The sequence below is a fragment of the Phyllobates terribilis genome, unplaced genomic scaffold, assembly GCF_046119375.1.
Source record: "Phyllobates terribilis strain yellow unplaced genomic scaffold, ASM4611937v1 Scaffold_2__4_contigs__length_985480577, whole genome shotgun sequence".
Classification (NCBI taxonomy): Eukaryota; Metazoa; Chordata; class Amphibia; order Anura; family Dendrobatidae; genus Phyllobates; species Phyllobates terribilis.
In genome coordinates this window covers 389,746,791-389,769,791 of record NW_027362762.1, presented here as the reverse complement: position 1 = coordinate 389,769,791, position 23,001 = coordinate 389,746,791, and the positions used below count along the sequence as shown (strand labels likewise).

Here is a 23,001-nt window from a genome sequence, read left to right as displayed (position 1 = left end):
ATGGTGAAGAAATCCTTGCTATGCTTGTAGAAATCTTTTTAGCAGTTTTAGAGACATCCATCGTTGAAATTTTATGCTAATGATTCACGAGGGCAGCAGGGTGAGACAATGCACTTACTTCTCTCCCTATTTCTCAGTGGCTGTCTGCCTCCTGTCTTTATGGAGAAGAGCACGGCACTTCTGGATGTTAGGTGTGCAAGTCGGATCCTAATCTGTTAACAATTGTGAAAGACACTTGGCACTCGGGTATTGCGTTCAAAGTGATTTACTGAATGTGGAAATCATATATAAGACACGCATCCTGTCTGAGCGGTGGACACCGCAGACATACACCTAGAGCTAATTGAGGCAGGTTCTCACCATCCAGAAAACTGATGAAAGTCTTGTATTGACCGAAACGTCTTATATATGATTTCTGTATTTTCCACATTCAATAAATCACTTTGAACGCAATACCCGAGTGCCAAGTGTCTTTCACAATTGCCTCCTGTCTCTGACTTACAAGTTACTCTTTCAGCTGATCTCGCTGAAGCGCAGTCACAGCTTGGGGAGATGTATGCGTAGTAAGATCCTGATGACATTGTGAGAGCTGGACTATCAATCAGCACATACGCCAGCTCAGGCAATTACAGTGCTCATGAAAGATCTGGAAGAAGAGTGACTTGTCAATCAGACACAGGAGGCAGGCAGAAGGTGGGGAATAAGGATAGAGGCAAGTGCATTGTCCCTCCCTGATGGACTTGTGACTCATTTGAATAGTTTAAACAATAGATTTCTATAAAACAGCTAAAAGGATTTCTATAAGTATTCCAACACCTTTATATACCTGTCATTTGTTTGAGGAATAAAATCCCAATGGAGGTTTTAGGGATTCCACTCCTTAGCAGCAGTTTAGGTAGGTAGCAAAGTTTTGTGAAATAGGAAGATTTATTTAATTTCATAAATCTTCATAGGAAAACAAATAGCCTTTCAGTGGCAAAATGGTATAGCATAAAATAAAACAAAGTAATTCTCGCAGCAAAACAAGTTCACGCTTGGCCAACTGATGGCAGACTGTCCAGCACACACCAGAGAGGTTTCCACCTCTACACTCAAGACAGTTAATGAGGCAGCTCAGCTGCATTTTAAATGGACTGTAAAGACTGTATAGGAGAATGGAACGACCTGTCCCAACCAGTTCTTCCTTTAACAAGGACCCAAAATCTGGGCCCATTAAAAAAAACCCTCAGAGCTATCTATTATGCTGGAGCCGTCGTCTCCGAGCCCTACATCACCGAGTCTAGCCACCTCGATGACACATAAGTCCCCTCCAGGACTTGTCTGGCTGCAACCTTACATACAAACCACCCACTGCCCCAAGCCAAGGGGCTGGACACCTTCTGCCAACATACAATGTACCCATGACAGGGCATCCGCATTCCAATGTGGTTTCCCGGGCCTATGGTCGGCCTGAAAACTAAACTCCTGTGAAGCTAGGGACCGTGTCACCCTGGTATTGTTCCCCCTCTTCTCCAACATCCACCTCAGGGGGCATGATTGGACACCAACCTAAACTTACGTCCCAGCAAATCGTATCTAAGAGCGTTCAATGCCCACTTGATGGCCAGGCATTCTTTTTCCACGATGGTGTAGTTCCTTTCGCATGTGGACAGCTTCCTCTTGGTATTGGTCACCACCTTTGGGCCGCAGCCGTGTCTGGCCCTAATTCTTGATCCTCAGGACCAGATGTGTCACCAATAAGAACATCTCCTCTACGTTGTGGTTTTCCTTTGCACTAGTCTCAAACATTCGGACTCCCATCTGCTCACAACCTCTTTGAATCTGCTGTTTCCATGCGTTTTTGGGATGGGCCGTCATTCTCATTACCCACGAGCACTAAGCACACAGCGTCACAACTCTGTGTTATTTCGTGCAGCCATCGTTTCCCATTTACAAAGGATTCTGGGGTTAGTAATGACATAAACCACAATCAGTGTGTGTAGACGTGCTAGGCCGAAATCTCTCCTGGCTGGCTGTGACCCAGATATGAAGTTTTACCTGCTCTCCATGTAGAACAAGAGTCCGAATCTTAAAGTTGACTCCGATTGTTATGTAGCTTCTAGAGAAGGAGCTGTCAGAGAATCTCAGGAGGAGACTGTTCTTCCAGGGTCTCCGATCAGCAGAAGCTTAAATAAATGATCACAGTCGTTGGCAGCCAAGGCTGTGTCCACCGGCATCCAGCATTACCCAGTCTAGGGTTATGTATCGTGTGGTACCCTGGCGTCAATGACCATATGTCTCCAACTGTTTCTTGGTATCAGAGGAGTCTCATGGTCTCTAGTCCCTGGATGTCCTCGGCGCACAAAACGTCAATGACTGTGTCCATCTGAGATAATTCCTTCGCTTTCTCTCGGCCAGGCGTTCTTCTCTGGCCCTCGCTCTCTCGTTCAGGCGGTCACGCTGGCCCTTGCTCTTGGTTAGACAGACTCTCCAGACCTTGCTCTCTCTCCCAGTCATCTGCATTATGGGGATCTTCCTGGGCAACCCAGCACTGAACCGACCTCGGCAGTGAGTAGATTAACCGGTCCATCATGATTCACTCCATCATTTGTGCTGGGGTACAAGTCTCAGGTTGCAACAATTTTTGCACTAAGTTCAGGAGGTCAAACATTCCTGCTACAGTCCCAGCGCTACACCCGTTGTGCCACGACTGCCAGAGTTATGCCCAGACGAGCCAAGATCTCCACCTTGAGCTTGCCATACTCCTTGGTGTCCTGAAGGGTCAAAGTCATAGTACGCCTTCTGAGGTTCCCAGTCAGATATGGCGTAAGCACCTCTGCCCACTGCTCTGGAGGCAGTTTCTCTCAGTCCACCACTGTCTCAAAAGGAGTCAGGAAAGCCTTGACGTCATCACCCGGAGTCATCTTCTGCAACGCCTCTCTTACCATCTTCCTCACCTGGGACTTGTCACTTCGGTTTGGTGAAGGTGCGGTGTCCCTGCAGAGGACAGCCTTTGCCAGGAGTTTCATCTGCTGCTGGTGGCGCTGCTGCTGTTGTAATTGTTGTTGCTGTGGCTGGAAACGATGCATCAGGAGTTTGTTAAGTCTCCTACTGGGTCTGCTGTTGCTGCTGGAGATTGGCCTGGACCGGCTGCTTAATCAGCTCCTCCATGTTTCAAGCCTGTGCCTGAATAGCTGAAACTGCCTTCACCCACCCAGGACATACAGATTTTATATGGCAGTCATCTGTGCTCCTTGGGATTTCGGCCCGCACTTCAACAATAATTGTAGGGATTCCGCTCTTTGGCAGCAGTTGAGGTAGTTACAGGCAGCAAAGTTCTTTGTTAATAGGAAGATTTATTTAACTATAAATCTTCACAGGAAAACAAACAGCCTTTCACCAGCAAAATGGTATAACATAAAATTAAACAAAGCTTTCTCCAAGCAAAATAACTTCACGCTTGGCCAACTGCTGGGAGACTGTCCAGCACACCCCAGAGGTGTTTCCATGTGTACACTCATACAGATAATAAGGAAGCTCAGCTGCCTTTCAAACGGCCAGCAAAACCTTGATAGGAGAATGGGAAAGACCAGTCTCACCCAGCTCTTGCAGACTTTCTAAAACCCCGGACCCAAAATTAGGGCACATTAAAAAAAAACTCTCAGCACTCTCTCTGCTGGAGCCTTCGTCTCCGGGTACTACATCACCGAGGCTAGATACCTCGGTGATACATATCCCATTCATGACTTGTCAGGCTGTAACCTTACAGGGTTTTAACCTTTGAAGTTCAGGCTTGTGGTGAGAGTTTCATTTTGTAATAATGATAAAATAATCTTTCTATGGGTTTGATATTTTTGTTCACCTGGATTCATTAAGTAACAAGGCATGAGATGGGGAATGAAATTGTAAGAAGGTAGAACTGTAAAATGAGAAGAGAAGAGGCAACTAGGCTTAGTTTACAGCAGCTTTCCTGATCTTATTGCTTCAAACTTTTTTTTAGATGAGGATCTCTTTCATACATACACTTTGGATGCTAAAGTCTCAATATACAATAGGTTACAGGAGTGAATGCTGACATTGCTACATCAAGCTGAGTCATTTATTATTTTTTTCTCTACAACAATGCTATGTCTAAAAGGTCGTTCTTCATGCGCACAGAGCTGAGCATTTGCATAAATATGTCAAATAAAATTGATCAAATTACATTCCAGCTTCAAGCTGAGCCTTTGCAATGCACGTCACAAATATGGAACACTTGTTCCCCATCTCTTTTTAATACTAATATAAGGGTATCATTATCGTGCTATTCTACGTGTGCGCTTACTAACAGTGCTGCATATAAAAGTACAGTACCAACATTCATGTTGTTAATTTAGGGACCATATAATCTTGCCCTTTTGGGCCTAAAATGATGCAAATTTGCCAGGAGTGTTTCTCAAAAATATCGAGACAGTCCCTAAAATTTCGGCAAATACACTATAAGGACCTAAAGCACTGGGGCACAACTTAATCATTGAATTCAGGTTTTTCATTCAGTCCCATTGTCACAGTGGTATAAAATTCAGCCTCTAGATATGCAGTCTGCTGTCTTACTGAATTTAAAGAGGTTGTCCATTACTTTTACATTGATGCCCTATCCTTAAGATAGGCCATCAATGTCTGATCGGCCGGGGTCCGACACCAGGCACCCCCTGCCAACCAGCAGCCATCGTTGGTGGCGGCTTCGCCGGCCGGAATTACTTACTTGCGGACCTTGGCTGTCAGCTTGTAGTGGCCGGGCTTGTTACTGCACATCAGACTCCTATTGATATGAGGATAGGGCATCAATGTGAAAGTAGGACAACTTCTTTAAGGGTTACACTGTAACAGGATGCCACTATTGTAAAAAGCCAGTTCATTAAATGTCTTCCCTTCAAAATATTCCATGATCAACTGACTCAAAAACTGCAGAGCACTAAATCTTTGGCATCGACATCTGCACAGAAACTGTATACCAGGAGCTTCATGACAGTTTCCATGGCAGAGGAGATGTAGGCAAGTCTTACATTATCAAGCATCGATGGAGTGGCGTAAAGCACACCACCACTGGACTTTGGAGCAGCGTAAACAAGTTCTGTGGAGTGACATATCACTATATTCCATCTGGCAGTCTAATGGTCGAGGTTTTGTCTGACAATGTGGCAGCTGTAAATTTGTGGGAACAGTTTCAGAAAGGCCCTTTTCTAATTCAGCATGACTTGCCCCAGCACTGAAAGCAAGGTCCATAAAGGTTTGGCTCGGAAATCATGGTTTGGCAGACCTTAATTAACAGGCCCACACACAACCCTGTATCCAAATTGGGAAGAAGAGAAAGCCAGCACCAAGTACTGTTATAGAGTCTGTAATCAATTGCTGTTTAAGGTAAACTGAGAAACCTCGCCCTGTGAAGACCGGGTGTTACTCCAAGAGCAAAAAGTGAGTACAACAAGTAACAATATGGAGAAAAACAAGAGAGCACTCATCGGTCTAAAAAACCCTCCTTTATTTCATCCGTTAAAAATCCATAGCAGGGGGTCGGTGGTACACATTGAAGGACGACGGCCGTTTCGCGCACAGTGAAGGATGATGGCCGTTTTTGCGCACCCTTACACAGGTCCAAAAGATACCTTTGGTATCTTCTGGACCCGTGGAAGCGCGGTGTGCGCGAAACGGCTGTCGTTCTTCAATGTGTACCATCGACCCCCTGCTATGGATTTTTAACGGATGAAATAAAGGAGGATTTTTTAGACTGGTGAGTGCGCTCTTGTTTTTCTCCATATTGTTACTTGCCACACACAACCCTGACCTCAACCCTGTGAAACACCTTTTTGGGTAGAGTAGAATGGAGATTGAGAGCCAGGCCCTCTCATTCAACATCAGTTTCTGATATTCGAAATGCTCTTCTGGATGATTGGGTAAAACTTCCCACAAACACACTCCAAAATCATGTAGAAAGATTTTCCAGAAGATTGGAAGCGGTTCTAACCAAGGGGAGAATTAACTACATATTAATAGATTTAGAATGGAACGCCCTAAAAGCTCCTGTAGGTGTAATGTGTAGGTGTCCCAATACTTTTATCAACACAAAGTAGGTTTCATGGGCAATCCACTACTTTTTAACCTTGACCCATGTGTGCCCTTGCCTTCATTTGGTTTTATAACCTGAGATGCTTCTATACACACATATAAACGTGGGTCATAAGAGTCACAGGTTGCATACACTGCTTTCTTCCTCTACCATTCTTTATGATCACTCAAAACATGACACCTTGTGCTCCTGGGGAAATTGTGCTATATCTTGTTGCTACACTTTGTTCAGAGCATGTGCTAGAACTGCAATTTGTCTGCTTTGCACATGCTCAGACCACAAAGCCAACTCTCCAGCTCTCTCTCTAACTAGCAAATTATCTATATCTATCAAGCTAACAATCTATCCAGCATAACATAAAGTACATATGTCAGGAAGTTGATAAACCACAGATATAAATGGAAAAAAAAGTTGAAAAGGAAATCATTGAAAACATATGGCGATCACATGGAAGGTTTATTTTGGCAATTAACAGTGGGAAAAGAGTCTGAGAAAAGTTCTCGTCATGCTTCAGAAAGCTGACTTGACAATTATAGGCTACGTGGGGAAGAACAAAAGCTTCTGTGACAGGATGAAAATTAGAGATGCCATCTTATGACCATACAACGCACTTTTTATTTGCCTGCGGATCCTTCCCTTTTCACTTGTACTAAGCGCGTAACTGGTGAAAAGAACATCAAGTTTGTTGTTGTTTTCACTGAGCACAATAAAATATGTCCTGGATACACAGGCCATACACATCCATTGCAGGCAACCAAGGGGGGCTTGTTTCTATTTTATGTAATCACACCCTATATGCAGGCAACCAATAGTAAGGAATTTCTGCTAATCCAACAAAAAATAAAAAAAGCTCCTTTGGCGTGCCGCAATTGATCTAATCTTATATTCTGGATCTGGAATTACCAATTTTTTTTTCTTAGAATGCAAAGTTGTCCAAAATGTGTGCCGAGTCTTCATATTTGGGGTATCTATTCCAATTTATTGAATGGCTACTGTAAAATTACAAGTCTTGCACACTTTATGAGAAGGCAGGATTTTTAATGGCGTGATGTTTGAACCCTTTACTTTCTTGAAGCTTCATATAGAGCTGTACACAGCATATCGAATCAGTTCAATTTCCCCTACCTTTTGTTCTCTCTTGCATTCTCTATGTGTAAGGAAAGGGGGGAGGAAGTAAGAGAATGCCGCTGCATCCCACTCCTCTCTGTCACCTATTTACCGTATTACTGCAAGACTGAAATATTTCCAGAGCCTGCAGGCAGATGGCACTTTCCATTAATAAAATATATTACAAAGTTTAACAATAGGTACACTGTAACTGCGAACAGGGCATGCCTTCAAAATGCATGTGTTCCTGACTAAAGGAAAATGTATTCTTGGCCCAGTTTAGTAAAAGACTGAGTGAACTGGATTTGACAATAAAAATATACACTAATCATTAAAGGGTTATTCACATCATCACAAATGGATATTGTCGGATAGTGCGTGTAAATGCAAGCAATTTTGCAATTTACTGTAAAGCTTATTAAAATGTTCAGCCATTCTTGAAATATTTGCAGATTGTTGCCTTGGAGACGACAACTGCCTCTAGATAGGAGAACATGTTCAATGCTTACACGCTCTTTTCTAATGAGCTTGTAAGCACTGTTTTGAAATTAGCCAGGAAGGCTGCAGAGACAGCACCAGTGGTCGGTTTCCTAGGCAACAAACTGTAATCAAAAGAAAAGAATGTAACTATCTCAAAAACAGCTGCACATTTTAATAGGGAGCAAATTGCAAAAATGCTCGTTTTTACAGGCACTATCCAACAATAATCATCTATGAAGATGGTAATAAATCTTTAAGTTTTCATCTGTCCAGTGGAGACATAATTATCATGGAAATTTTGAGCTAGTTAAAAAAAACATTAGTGTGATTTATTCCATTTACAAGGTTTCTAAATGGGAGACTGGAGGGCCAATTTGAAGCAATCTATTTAAAATAATTTAGTCCATTAAAAATTTTGGCTGATTTTGGACCTCACACTGCAATGTTCAGTCAATGCTGACATTATTAAAGAAGTTGTCCATTACTTTTACAATGATGACCAATTCTAAGGATAGGTCATCAATGTCTGATCGGCCAGGGTCCGAAACCCGGCACCCCTGTCTATCCGCTGTCATCGGTGTCAGCGGCCGCCTGCCGGCTGTACTCTCTTGATGAGCTGCTAAGTCTACTTGTAGTGGCTGAGGCTTGTAACTACATATCTGCCTCCTATTCAAATCAATAAGAGGTGGATGTGTTGTACCCTGTGGCGGCCACTACAAGTAGACGGAACAGCTTGGCAAGTGAGTATTTCCGAGTCGTCGCCGACACAGATAACATCTGATCGGCGGGGGTGCCGGGTATCAGACCCCAGCCGATCAGGCATTGATGACCTATCCTAAGGATAGACCATCAATGTAAAAGTAGTGAACAACCTCTTTCATTGTCCTGCAGTTTAAATGCCATATTTGGAAATTACACTTAGAGTATGTTTACATGGTGGAAATATGCAGCAGATCTGCATGCAGAGAATTGCAGAAAATTATTTGCAAGAAAAAAAAACATTAAATTTACAGCAGCAGCATTGTGAATGACTGTTTAAGAAATAAATAAATAAAGGATAATACCTGTAGCGTAAATAAAGCTGCACTGGATATTTTTTTTCCTACAAAAGTTGGCATCTGCAATACTATAATTCATTCTAAAATTATTATGGAAAGCAAAGATCATGGCTTTTACATGTGGTTTATTTTGCTGCGTTTGTATGAAAGTACACAGTGGCCCACATTTATCACAAGTGTTGTCACCTTAGCCAATTTAAAAGGTAAATGTAGACTTTATTGTACGTTGTGACACATTTATAAATGCAAGTTCCCTTCTTTGATAAATTTGTCACAATATACAATTCTGCCTTGGCTAAAGGAAGCTACTTTTTCTATTCAAAGCAGTAGTAGAGATGTAACCCTTGCACAAGCTTTTATTTATTTTTTTAAATGTCACATTTCATAAATGTGCCTTAAATCTGCCCAAGCAGTAAGTCACGCCAATGTCTCACGTCAGGTTTACAAACTTATGTGCATGGCTTAGATGGCTCTAAATTCTGCTGCAAATAGTTGAGAAATACAGTACAGACCAAAAGTTTGGACACACCTTCTCATTTAAAGATTTTTCTGTATTTTCAGGACTATGAAAATTGTACATTCACACTGAAGGCATCAAAACTATGAATTAACACATGTGGAATTATATACTTAACAAAAAAGTGTGAAACAACTGAAAATATGTCTCATATTCTAGGTTCTTCAAAGTAGCCACCTTTTGCTTTGATGACTGCTTTGCACACTCTTGGCATTCTCTTGATGATCTTCAAGAGGTAGTCACCGGAAATGGTCTTCCAACAATCTTGAAGGAGTTCCCACAGATGCTTGGCACTTGCTGGCCCTTTTGCCTTCACTCTGTGGTCCAGCTCACCCCAAACCATCTCGATTGGGTTCAGGTCTGGTGACTGTGGAGGCCAGGTCATCTGGCATAGCACCCCATCACTCTCCTTCTTGGTCAAATAGCCCTTACACAGCCTGGAGGTGTGTTTGGGGTCATTGTCCTGCTGAAAAATAAATTATGGTCCAACTAAAGGCAAACCGGACAGAATAGCATGCCGCTGCAAGATGCTGTGGTAGCCATGCTGGTTCAGTATGCCTTCAATTTTGAATAAATCCCCAACAGTGTCACCAGCAAAGCACCCCGACACCATCACACCTCCTCCATGCTTCACGGTGGGAACCAGGCATGTAGAATCCATCCGTTCACCTTTTCTGCGTCGCACAAAGACACAGTGGTTGGAACCAAGGATCTCAAATTTGGACTCATCAGACCAAAGCACAGATTTCCACTGGTCTAATGTCCATTCCTTGTGTTCTTTAGCCCAAACAAGTCTCTTCTGCTTGTTGCCTGTCCTTAGCAGTGGTTTCCTAGCAGATATTTTACCATGAAGGCCTGCTGCACAAAGTCTCCTCTTAAAAGTTGTTGTAGAGATGTGTATGCTGCTAGAACTCTGTGTGGCATTGACCTGGTCTCTAATCTGAGCTGCTGTTAACCTGTGATTTCTGAGGCTGGTGACTCGGATAAACTTATCCTCAGAAGCAGAGGTGACTCTTGGTCTTCCTTTCCTGGGGCGGTCCTCATGTGAGCCAGTTTCTTTGTAGTGCTTGATGGTTTTTGCAACTGCACTTGGGGACACTTTCAAAGTTTGCCCAATTTTTCGGACTGACTGACCTTCATTTCTTAAAGTAATGATGGCCACTCGTTTTTTTTTTACTTAGAATTTGTATTATGGCAAGAAAAAAGCAGCTAACAGTCTATTTAGTAGGACTATCAGCTGTGTATCCAACTGACTTCTGCACAACAGAACTGATGGTCCCAACCCCATTTATAAGGCAAGAGATCCCACTTATTAAACCTGACAGGGCACACCTGTGAAGTGAAAACCATTTCTGGTGACTACCTCTTGAAGCTCATCAAGAGAATGCCAAGAGTGTGAAACGCAGTCATCAAAGCAAAAGGTGGCTACTTTGAAGAACCTAGAATATAAGACATATTTTTTATTACATATGGGTGTAATCTAAAACTATACTATAAAATGTGTTTGTAGTGAATTGTTGCACAGTCACAAAGCTGAAATAAAGATCAGACGAACATATATAAGATAAGTGATGCACGTCTTAAGATATAATACGCCAGTTTGTAGAGTCTCACAATACTGTGCACAGTAATAGGTAGTGAACTGTGATTCATGTCTGCTCACTCTACGTCACCTCTCAATCACTGACTTACTGTCAGAGCTGTTAGGCTGGAGCTGTCATAAGGACCCTCAGGAGAGATCAGGAGCCGTGCAAGATTTTGAACATTAAACTGCTTGAGGAATAAGTAATTCTGAATCGGTGGAGCAGGGAGCAGCAGGTACCTTACATCAGCCTGGCAATCTGTGGATGACTCACCAGTCTCTGCAAGCTGTGCTTCATACACACAGACATGAATAGAAATGGAAACCAGAACAAAAAGTGGGGAACTGGAACTGAAACCTGATGTACTGAATGTACAATTAATTACAATTATTACAGCCGTATTCACGGTGTCACCAAACTGTTACCTTAGCAATGTAGTCTCCTGATTTATGAATATAAAATACAAAATGAATGCTAGCAGAAAATTAAAAAAACAAACAATTTCAAAAACTAGGCAACATTCCTCCGGTAGAAAAGGTTAAAAATGGGTCGTCAGCATCTAACGACAATTAAGGGCTTACGTCAAATAAATCCCAATTGTTATGTTACAAAATGTCCAAGACTGAACATCAATTGCTGGTTGTTATGGGTTGACCCTGTTGCTATGGAGATACCACCTGGTTACCTTATTGTTATGCAAATGTTATTATATGCTATGTTGTGTGCCATTTTATGTTAAGCTACTCCTGCTGCCTACCATTAGCAATGTATACTATTGCTAGGTAGTATTGAGACTTTACAGTCAGGTATGAACTGGAATACATATATTGGTTTTTATTACATGCGGCTGCTGACAAAAATTGAGTGTGAAGTGGATAAAATGCCACACATGAGCTATATGCCCCTGTCAAATGCCAAGGCAGGTTGCCCTTCTGTCTAATCTGAGGTGCAAGTCATAAGGGTTGCGTTGTTTCTATTAATTATTATACCCCAAGATGCTGGTGGCATGGCTGGTACAGAGAGCCCACTGACAGTGTGACAGAGCATCCAATCCTCCTGTTTCCTTTCAAAACAGAGTAGGCCCCTGAGGTATGAAAATTAACACAGCTCCGTGGAAGAATCAGCATCGCAGCTAGATAGAAAGTGAGGGTGAGTAGCACTAGTTAACTAGATAATAATAAAAAGAGTACACCACAAAACAACTACTTGTTCCTTTCAAAGCCTCATAAAATACTCAAAAATAAAGACAGGAACCAAAGATGGCAATAAATATAGAGTATCCATGCCTTCTTTTAAAGAACTACACTGACAAGCACAGACACAAATCGTCTGATAGATGAGGTTCCCATTGCTGCGCACCACATAAACCTCAAGACAGGGGACAGTTGCACGCCGCAGTCAGTGAAGTGGTAGCTTTGTATGCATGACATTCTCCATCACTTTGTATGAGAGACCCAAAAATAGCCAAATGCACTTATTTGGCAATATTAAGAACTCTCCATTTCTATCAATGGGGATAGCCAATCCATGCACTGCTTGGACTCCATCGTACATTCCAGAAAATGTACAATGGAGTCCTATTCTCAACACAGAAGGAAGGCCCAGAAGTTGGATCAGCATTTATCAGAAGTGTATGGCATATCCTGTTGACATGGCATAAATGTCCAAAATAGGACAAACACTTTAAGCTAGGAATACAGTTGAAATAGCAGGACAAAACCTTTAAGCTAGACATATAGTTTAAATAGCTGTTAGCGGAAATCTAGACAGAGATGAATTGCTGCTAGACCCACCCCCTTGGAAGCAGCTAATTTTCTAGGGCAAGAAAGGAAAAGGATCCAACACAATGAAACTCAACATAACCGAACATCTGGGGACAGACCGGATACCCCCCATTCAAATTAGACAGCTGACTAATCACAATCATTTCAATAGAATCATTTATACATTAAGACACTGAAAAAAATAAAATCTGTCACATGCCAATTCAGGACATGTATGGGATGTTTTTTTGAATAATATGATAATTTATTTGCTCTAATAGGTAAATGTATTATCATATATTAAATTATAATTTAGCATATTAATTTTATTTGACCACTGAAGTTTAATGGAATGAATCACAAGAATGGTGATTTGGTTTAGCAGTCACTAAACCCAAGTCATATCTGCTGTATAAATGCATTACGATGCTACAACGTCTCAAAGTACGCTGAATGTGTATCGCCAGCACAGAAAGTTTCGTACATAACACACTGACTCCCCTTGGAAAATAAAAGTATAGCACCTGAGCGTAGAAGACTAAAAAATAAAATGTATGGCAAATCATATCATCGAGATGTATGGCAAAAAGACACTTTAGGCATACATCATGTCCATTCAAAAATAGCAATAGTATTCCTGAAGTATGTCTATACATTTAGGGTAGTGTAAGAATGGGATGTGAACTTGGACTTAAAGCACCACTCCAGCAGCTTTATTTGGGTATTTTGCTTGTTTTCGGTTTTTCTCTAGATACAGTACTGGTAAGGTCTAGAGGATCTGACCTTCACAAAAGAAAAGCAAATCAACACATATGGCAGGATCGCATGCCGAAATGCAATAATATGATAATGGGAAAGAAGCGTACAACCAAGTAATACAATTACATATGCTGCACTAATGTAGGCTACTTCTAAATGCACATAATTTATTATATTTACAGCCTACATTACAACACAGCCCAAATATAGATCAGTAAACCTCCATCACACAAAGTCCATTTTGCTCATTCGCTTTCATTGGGCTAAATTGGAGATGAATAAAATCTGTAATTTTCCTTTACGTCAGAGGGTGCATGGAGACATGTGATTCTCTTAATTGATCTTTGTGATTGTGCGTGCTGTGAATCACTTACTGGGTTTGATATTTCCCTTATACACAGATGTCACAGTTACCTCCTCCGCGTGATGCCAATTTTTAAAGATAGTGGAACAAACAGAGTAACCTTAATAGGTTGTAATGACCTAATACATGGAAAATATTAGTAGCAACACAAGGGGTGGAGTTTTTTTTTTATTATTAGGTTGAAATAGACAGTTATCTATTTTATCTATTGAAATTGATTTGTATCATGCAAATCATTCAGTGGAATGGATATTTGCAGAATGTTTTACAGCTCTTCATCTAATGTTCCACCATAGTACCAAAAGTGAAGTGAATGTAGGAGTGAAGTCTTCAGTGGTCTGAAGACTTAAATTATTAACTAGACTAAAATTGTAACTTTTAGTGGTCTGGACTGGGGGTCTGTATTAGTTTAGGGGGTCTGGTTTAGAGGTCTTCATGGTAGTGTTCTATCATCTAAATCCAATTTGGGGTTTTGGGGTTTGGACTTGGGTTTGATGGGGCCAGAAGTGTTTGCATACCATTTTGTTGTTTTCGACCCCTTCAATTCTATTTCTGGGAGCAGCAAATCAGAGCGGAAAAGCAGCCAGTCAGAAGAGCATGAACAGAAGAACAAGTATGGCTGGCTTTGGTTCAGTGCATCTGCATACTTCCTCCTCAGCCTCATCTTATTAGATAAGAGGAGCAGGAAGGACCATGAGCACTGGCGGTGGAAATGGACAGAGAGGGACTAGGGATCTGCTTGTAATTCAGGAAAATAAAAGCAGCCGGGAGTTCAAAGAGGTTTCGCCCAAGTAGATTTTTTGGTACATATCTGAATAGAAGCATAATAAGGCCGCAAACAACTCCGTAAATCTGAATTTTACTTATAAAGTTTCAAAGATTAAAACAATTCTACAAATCTAAATTACCAAACCCTACAATTAAGCCAGATGCCAGTAAAGATGTAGACTTTTCTTCCATGCACTCTATAGGGCCCTTTATGTAACAGTTGTGGAATTTCTCTTTTCAACATCAAAGGATAGTTCTGCTTAGGAGAGTGATAGAAGAAGTGAAGACAGGTGACAAACATATATATTCCTCAAGATGGCATGTGGTTAAGCCATAGAAACCCACTAGGGAATAGAAAGTGTCAGGTGCTGAGGATTGTTAGACCACAGCATTGTGCTTCAATATCCTCTGTCCATTTTAAGATTGATAAGGTGTTTAGTGGTAGGGAGGGACATGTTTCCCTCAAAAAAACGGAATAGCTGCACGGTCATAAAATCAGAGGCATTAAAAAGAACCATAAATTTAATGACAATGCACGTCCAAGCATACAAATGAAAGAACACAAGACATATAAGTTTATAGGAAGCCTTTTATTTCCAAATTTGAATTCCCAAGTCCCCTGTATACTGTAGTAACACCCAATAATTGTGACAGCCATTTTATTGTCAATTAAAATGATGTATTTGACGAAGATCTGTTTCTGCACTTATTGCACTATCACAATCTAGACACATGATTTTTCTTACCGGACTGCAAGCTTGTGACAGATAACACCAGTGTCTGTAATAACTTCACTCAGCCTGAGCTCCAAGTGAACCTTTCCCTGAAATACAAATAAAAGGGTTAAAAATTAGATGTGTGAAAAATCAACCAAGAGGTTGAGAGCATAATCTATGTCACTGGTGATCTCCCACTGGCATGTCTTTACATAACTAAACCCAGGGTTACCAATGAGACATCTAACAAAGCTGGGTGACAACCAGGGCTGAGGAGTTGGAGTCGTGGAGTCGGAGCTGGTGGTCATTGGGTTCAGTAGTTCAATGCAGTAAGTGCTGTAATTTTTTTCAGAAGAATTTAGGAAAGTTATGAAATGTCCTATAAGTGTCTGTTCTATTCCTGATCTCGGCTTTTAGTTGAAATGAATTTGTGCTGCACTTTATATACATGCTCAGTAGTGAGGAGTCGGAGTCGAGAGTCAGGGAAATTAAGGAGTCAGTCGGTGGTTTGGCTTACCGACTCAATTAGTTCAATTAGTTTTTACTCAGAGATAACTAGGAAACAGTTGAAACATTTTTACAAGAACTTAACATAAGAGGATGACTCAAGGCCAACCTTAAGTTCATGAAGTTGATGAAATAGTAAGACACAGTGCCAACTGCATGTTCAGTTTTAAACAATGTCAGGAAATAAATCCTGTATGAATAAGAGCGTAAATATTATTAAGAGTGTATATTAATGTACAGGCACTTCTAGTTGTGCCTTTGATATAAGTGATACAATGTAGCAGCTCCAGGAGGCATGCATTGGTTATACCAAGCTACTATGTAATCAGATAATAAATATTGCACAAAGATAACAAGACAAGACATGGATGGGTACAGTAAAAGAAGAGGATAAACAGGCATCCTCAGTAGTCATGTGAGATTGCATTACTCATTTCCTCAGGCCTTGAATACCTCAAAACCTCAGAGGTAAACATAAGGAGATCACTTTCTGCCAACAGTACCAAGCTGATAAAAACATAATGCACGTTGCCAATGTGTTTGGACACTCCCTTGCCTTGCTTGATGCTCATAGAAAATTAATATAAAAATATCCCAGAGAATGGGGTAGATTCAAATCTTGTAATCTATTAAGATAGTGTAAACTTGGGGCCAGATTTCTTAAGACTGGAAAGTTGCAAACTAGAGGTAATGAAGGCACCACTGGAGGAAGACGCACCTAATCCATTAAAGAAGCACTCCTATGAAGATTTTTATTTTTAACAAATCTTTGTTTGTGTAGTGTAGTGTGTGTATTGATATACTCACTTTCTGAAGCTTTCTCTGGGATCCAGCGCTGTCCAGCTCCTCTTCTCCGTTATGTCACCGCTCTTCAGACTAGCTGGCTCAATCTGTGCTCTGTGTGTGATCCGGAAATCTCTTTTACAATGTAAGTCTATCGAGCCTTGTTCTGACACTCTATAGGACTTATATTGTAAAAGCCACTTCCGGGTAAAGCAGAACACAGTGTGATCTGGAGAGTCTGAAGAGTGTTGATGTCACTGAGAAGAGGAGAAGAACAGTGCTGGATCCTGGAGAAGGCGGCAGTAGGCGAGTATATTAACACACACTACATCACATACAGTGCTGGCCAAAAGTATTGGCACCCCTGCAATTCTGTCAGATAATACTCAGTTTCTTCCTGAAAATGATTGCAATCACAAATTCTTTGGTCTTATTCTCTTCATTTAATTTGTCTTCAATGAAAAAACACAAAAAGAATTGTCCTAAAGCCAAATTGGATATAATTCCACACCAAACCTAAAAAAGGGGGTGGACAAAAGTATTGGCACCCTTTGAAAAATCATGTGATGCTTCTCTAATTTGTGTCATTAACAGCACCTGTAACTTACCTGTGGCAAATAACAGGTGTTGGCAATAACTAAATCACACTTGCAGCCAGTTAACATGGATTAAAGTTGACTCAACCTCTGTCCTGTGTCCTTGTGTGTACCACATTGAGCATGGAGAAAAGAAAGAAGACCAAAGAACTGTCTGAGGACTTGAGAAACCAAATTGTGAGGAAGCATGAGCAATCTCAAGGCTACAAGTCCATCTCCAAAGACCTGAATGTTCCTGTGTCTTCCGTGCGCAGTGTCATCAAGAAGTTTAAAGCCCATGGCACTGTGGCTAACCTCCCTAGATGTGGACGGAAAAGAAAAATTGACGAGAGATTTCAACGCAAGATTGTGCGGATGGTGGATAAAGAATCTTGACTAACATCCAAGCAAGTTCAAGCTGCCCTGCAGTCCGAGGGTACAACAGTGTCAATCCGTACTATCCGTCGGCGTCTGAATGAAAAGGGACTGTATGGTAGGATACCCAGGAAGACCCCACTTCTTACCCCGAGACATAAAAAAGCCAGGCTGGAGTTTGCCAAAACTTACCTGAGAAAGCCCAAAACGTTTTGGAAGAATGTTCTCTGGTCAGATGAGACAAAAGTAGAGCTTTTTGGGAAAAAGCATCAACATAGAGTGCACAGGAAAAAAAAAAGAGGCTTTCAAAGAAAAGAACACGGTCCCTACAGTCAAACATGGCGGAGGTTCCCTGATGTTTTGGGGTTGCTTTGCTGCCTCTGGCACTGGACTGCTTGACCGTGTGCATGGCATTATGAAGTCTGAAGACTACCAACAAATTTTGCAGCATAATGTAGGGCCCAGTGTGAGAAAGCTGGGTCTCCCTCAGAGGTCATGGGTCTTCCAGTAGGACAATGACCCAAAACACACTTCCAAAAGCACTATAAAATGGTTTGAGAGAAAGCACTGGAGACTTCTAAGGTGGCCAGCAATGAGTCCAGACCTGAATCCCATAGAACACCTGTGGAGAGATCTCAAAATGGCAGTTTGGAGAAGGCACCCTTCAAATATCAGGGACCTGGAGCAGTTTGCCAAAGAAGAATGGTCTACAATTCCAGCAGAGCATTGTAAGAAACTCATTGATGGTTACCGGAAGCGGTTGTTCGCAGTTATTTTGGCTAAAGGTTGTGCAACCAAGTATTAGGCTGAGGGTGCCAATACTTTTGTCCGGCCCTTTTTTGGAGTTTTGTGTGAAATAATCAATGATTTGATTTTTGCTTCATTCTCTTTTGTGTTTTTTCCTTGCAAGCAAATTAAATGAAGATAATACCAAAGAATTTGTGATTGCAATCATTTTCAGGAAGAAACTGAGTATTATCAGACAGAATTGCAGGGGTGCCAATACTTTTGGCCAGCTGTACACACAGATTTAGCTTAAAAAAAAAAAAAAAAAAAAAAAAAAAAACTTAATGGGAGTGATTCAATAAGAAGCACATCTTACAACCAGTGTGCATCTCCATTAGAAAGGTTACATCAGTCAGGGACTGGAGTACATTCTGACAAAGTTTATGTCATTAAATTGGTGTCAATTTTTTGTAAATAAGACATAATTAGCTTTGACATGCCCCATTCCCACCCCAACTATACCCATTTTGGCAAAGATTGCCAAAAATTGCTAAATTATGAAAAACTGACATCTGGAAAAAGCCTGAGAGCAGCAGTAGCTCTCGCGTCTTCTGGGTGTCACTTTTGTTTAAAGGAAGTGTAAGTGAAGAGGCAGCTTGAATGGTTGCAGGGCTTAGGGTATGTGCACACGAACTTTGTTTGCTGCGGATTGGACACAGCGTAAGTGTGGTGCGTGCAATCCGCAGCGGCCAGATGTTACAGCATAGTGGATGGGATTTATATAAATCCCATGCCCACTATGCGTCTGCGGCACACCCGCTGAAAAAGAAATGCGGGCTTTCCCCATAGACCTAGTCTCTATGGGGAAAGCCCGCCTGTGAGGAAAAAAAAAAAAACCCGGCCGCCGCTCATTTGCATAATGAGCGGAAGCCGGAGGCGGCTTCTCTGCAGCCTCGGGGCCGCAGACGGCTCCGGATCGTCTTCACATACCCTTACACGGCATATTAATGTCAAGCAAGCCCCGAGAGACCAGATGCCAACATTTCTGGAACAGCGCTGGCACTGGAGGGGAGTATAGGCTGTTATTTTATAAGGGGGACTATAGTGATTGATAAGGGGTTGTCCGAGTAGTGGACAACCCCTTTAAATCTATATTACTGGAAAGCGAACATCTTCTCTGATTAGTACTGCATTTGCACTGAGATATAGAGAAATCCTGTGAGGGGAATAATTACTTTACTACTAAATTTAGCCCACTAGTCATGCAGACAATATCTGGTCTGTAAAGGCAGTGACTACCAAGGATGTGTTTTCACAAATGGAGGGTGTAACTTGAAGGATTCACACGAAAGAGAAAAACTAAGCACTCCATTCTTGCTGGAAACAAAATCTACATGTTCCTATATTTGTTAAATGGCAAACTAAAATACATGTTGATCTGTGGAAATATGCACTTTTCATCCTTGCTCAAACACAGTGTCACTGCAACATCTGACAAGTACAGTAAATTTAACGACACAAAATTTTAGAAGTTACCCGTACAGAGATCAAAGTTTGCTTTGCTTTATAGAGTGCTCCAAATCATCACTTGCCTACCTTGTATAGAATTCCAGTTGCTTACTACCCTTGGGTGGCGCTATGAAGCTTAGTGAAGACATTATTATTTGAAAGGTAACTGTATAAATCAATCAGTCTTTGGTAAATAGTTTTTAGAAGACTTATCTGCAATAACTTGGCACGTAAAATAGGAAAGTTGGAGCTTTATATAAGAAATGAGGGTGAAAGTTAAGGTATAAGATGAAAAGCTGTATGGTTCATTTTTTACAAAGGATCATAAAAACTTGGAACTTATATTGCATACTGTGCCATGGGGATATAGCAGGAACCAGAACCAAGAGGGGTTATCTCTTGGAGTACAGAGTGTCTTTCTTGACACCCAAGCTTGGTTGGAACAAGCCTCAAAATATGGGCAGAGCCGCAGAGGGATATAGGTTATCTAAAAAGGACATCCCTTTTTCACCTATAGGGGGAGACAGGATACAAAATAGATACTAATTAACTCACTGTTTAGTTATAGACCTGAAACTTCCCTAGTAAATGGACAGGTGGTCCTAGGGACCTGAGCTCGGGGCTGGATAAAAAGATAATTTGGATAATTCAAAAATGTTCGCAATTTGGGGGTCAGCCAAGTCGTAATGTGTACCCATAGATTTCCAATCCTTTGGGAAACAGAAGAACACCTATAGATTTAAACCTTTATTCATTTTTTGTTATTTCTCCTTTTTATTTTAGAACAGTTTTGCATATTTGTTTCTCAGCTTATTTGCCTCGTTTTACAAATTTTAATTTTCAGCTATATGGAGTAACATAAGCCTCATACATGAAAGCTACCACAGACAGTGTTAGGACAAATGCACACAGGGTTTGAGTACTAGGCTTAACGAGAATCTGTCACGCGATTCACCCTTGCAAAACAACGGGCAGTATGAATCAGAGCCAGGTATATTTTTCTCTTAAACGCAGTGTTGCAGAGAAAGCATAGTTAGAAGATCTGACTGCGGACCATAGAGAGAGACTAGACTAGTCTGGTGCCACTGAAGGTCACTTTCTCGCAGCGCCACTAAAAGTGATCGACAGGTCTCATGAATAGCAATCGAGCAGCCAGGCTCTGATTCATGATACACATGAATTAGGTGACAGATTAATTTTAAAAATATGCCGGAAAAAGCTCCTGGAGTATGTGTAACAAATCCATAGGTCTCCAATCACCTAATGGAGGATAAGAGAGTAACTATTGGGCTCTGTATTCCTATATAGCAAACCTCTGCAGATGGTGCTTTCCTATACAGGCCCAATGCAAAGAAACATGCGGATGTATGCTGCATACTATTTCCATGGGAGCCTGTAAGTGACAGACACCACTGTGAGGCATCTGTCGGATGAATATGCTGGAAGCACATATGTCTAAGTGAAAGCTTGAGAACCATATACCCAGAACATTAGTGATGCCCCTAGCAACTAGATTCCTATTATTATTTCCAGACCTGTTCTATACTGTTGGAATCTGTTGCTATGGGCAACACACCACTTTAGATCGCATTCATCTTCATATGCGAGGACCGGTCATCAGTGTAATCACTGGAATTTTCCTCTGAGGTAATGTAGCCAAACGCATACCATATCATCTGCAAAATGCTTGAATGAGGCTGCATTAAGGGATATCCCACTTACAGAATAACGGGGTAAAATCTGCACTCCTACTCCATTGACAAGATAGCTAGAGTCAGGACCGTCATATCATATCATGTAACTAATTGTCAAGACTTTAGTTAAATCTAAAACATTGTGGATGAATTTAGTCAAATAATACAGATGAGTGAATCAAATTTGTTCTAAATTTTCCCAAAATTTCAGATTCATACATTTTGGGATTCTATTTGCAAGCATCTAAAGTGGTGGACACTCACCACCATTTTTCTGTCTTTTGAGGATAAGGTAGAGTCTAAAAAAATACTAAACATTACATATTCACCTGTCCTTACACGCCTCAGCTACAGACCATCCTGCACTGAGGCCTGTGATGTGCCTCATGCGGGTATGGGGGATGGCAGCGCACATCAATGACGACGATGACCTCACATGACTGTGCAAGTTCAATCACGGGCCTCAGTGCCAGAAGATCCGAAGACCGGCGCAGAGGAAGAAGGAGCAGCAGCAGTGTAAGAAGAGGTGAAGGGTGGAATGAGGACAGGCGAGTATATAATGTTTATCATTTAACTCTTCCCCTCCCCTTTGTTCATTATGCTTTGGGGTCTGGCGAGACCCTCGGAGTATAATAGACAACTTTTCGGGGCTCTTTCGGACTGATTTTATTCAGGCCAAATTGAATATGCTGGGTGAGTCCAGTGAATCTGCTCAAAATCAGTTTTATGTAGTTCGCTCATCTTTTACGAATAACCTACAAGATCGGGTTGATGTAAAACTCATATTATTTATCATTATTTGCCACTGGTCTACAATTAGGACAGGAAAATATTACTAAAAAACCCCAAATAATGCTCTAATTGCCAGCCTACCTTACTAATCACTATCTTGCAGCCAGCTAAGGAAATGGATTCATGAACATATGCTGGAAGTCTTTTACGAGAGAGACAATCCAGTTATAGCAGCATGGTACCTGATTAGATTCACTTATAGGCTGAAGTGCACCTTGTACATGGTAATGTGCTTAAAGTTTAATTCAGTTCCTGTGTAAACAGCATTCCTCACTGTGTCAAGTACTGCCTGGAGCCGAAACGCACAAGTCAACATCAATTCATTTCTCTCTACTTGATTAGAGAATCCATTACTGATCAAGGATGACAAAAATGCACTAACACGACACAGGCACTTTCTCTCTGCATTTACCTAGATGGGCACAGGATGATGTGAGGGACAACATGTCTAGTAAACACTGAAAGCAAATCAACAGATATTTGCGCAAAATCGCTTATAGATACAAACCCCAAATGACATTAGAACACGAGGGAGGGAATTTAATAAATGCCACACATTTGCACCATTTTTTACACCTTATTTTGCAGCTTTTATAAAGTGTCAATAGAAATTTGCAGGGTTTAGTAGGGGGTGGGGGAAGGAGACTGTTGCAAATAGATAGATTTAACATTGCCTATGCCAGAAATTGGGGTAAATTATAGTGCAAATTACAGGTGTAATTTCAATTCCTGATGAAGGCGCTGCCAAAGTACATCTCTTAATAAATTAGATATATTATACGCCAGTGCTCTCCAGTTTACCATACATTATAGATATTTGTAGACTGTGAGCCCTCACAG

At 41.3% G+C, this 23,001-nt stretch overlaps 1 protein-coding gene and 1 pseudogene across 2 annotated transcripts in view; both read right to left on the bottom strand.

Annotated features, from left to right (window-relative positions):
- RASA3 (RAS p21 protein activator 3) overlaps positions 1 to 23,001 on the bottom strand; it is a 230,725-nt gene that overhangs the window by 69,063 nt on the left and 138,661 nt on the right. For both annotated transcript variants that reach the window (XM_073664847.1, XM_073664846.1), the window contains exon 5: positions 15,231 to 15,307. In XM_073664847.1, the coding sequence (XP_073520948.1) occupies positions 15,231 to 15,307 (77 nt within the window). The remainder of the gene's footprint in view (positions 1 to 15,230; positions 15,308 to 23,001) is intronic.
- On the bottom strand, positions 1,702 to 3,158 carry LOC141242275 (ras-related protein Rab-35 pseudogene; annotated as a pseudogene).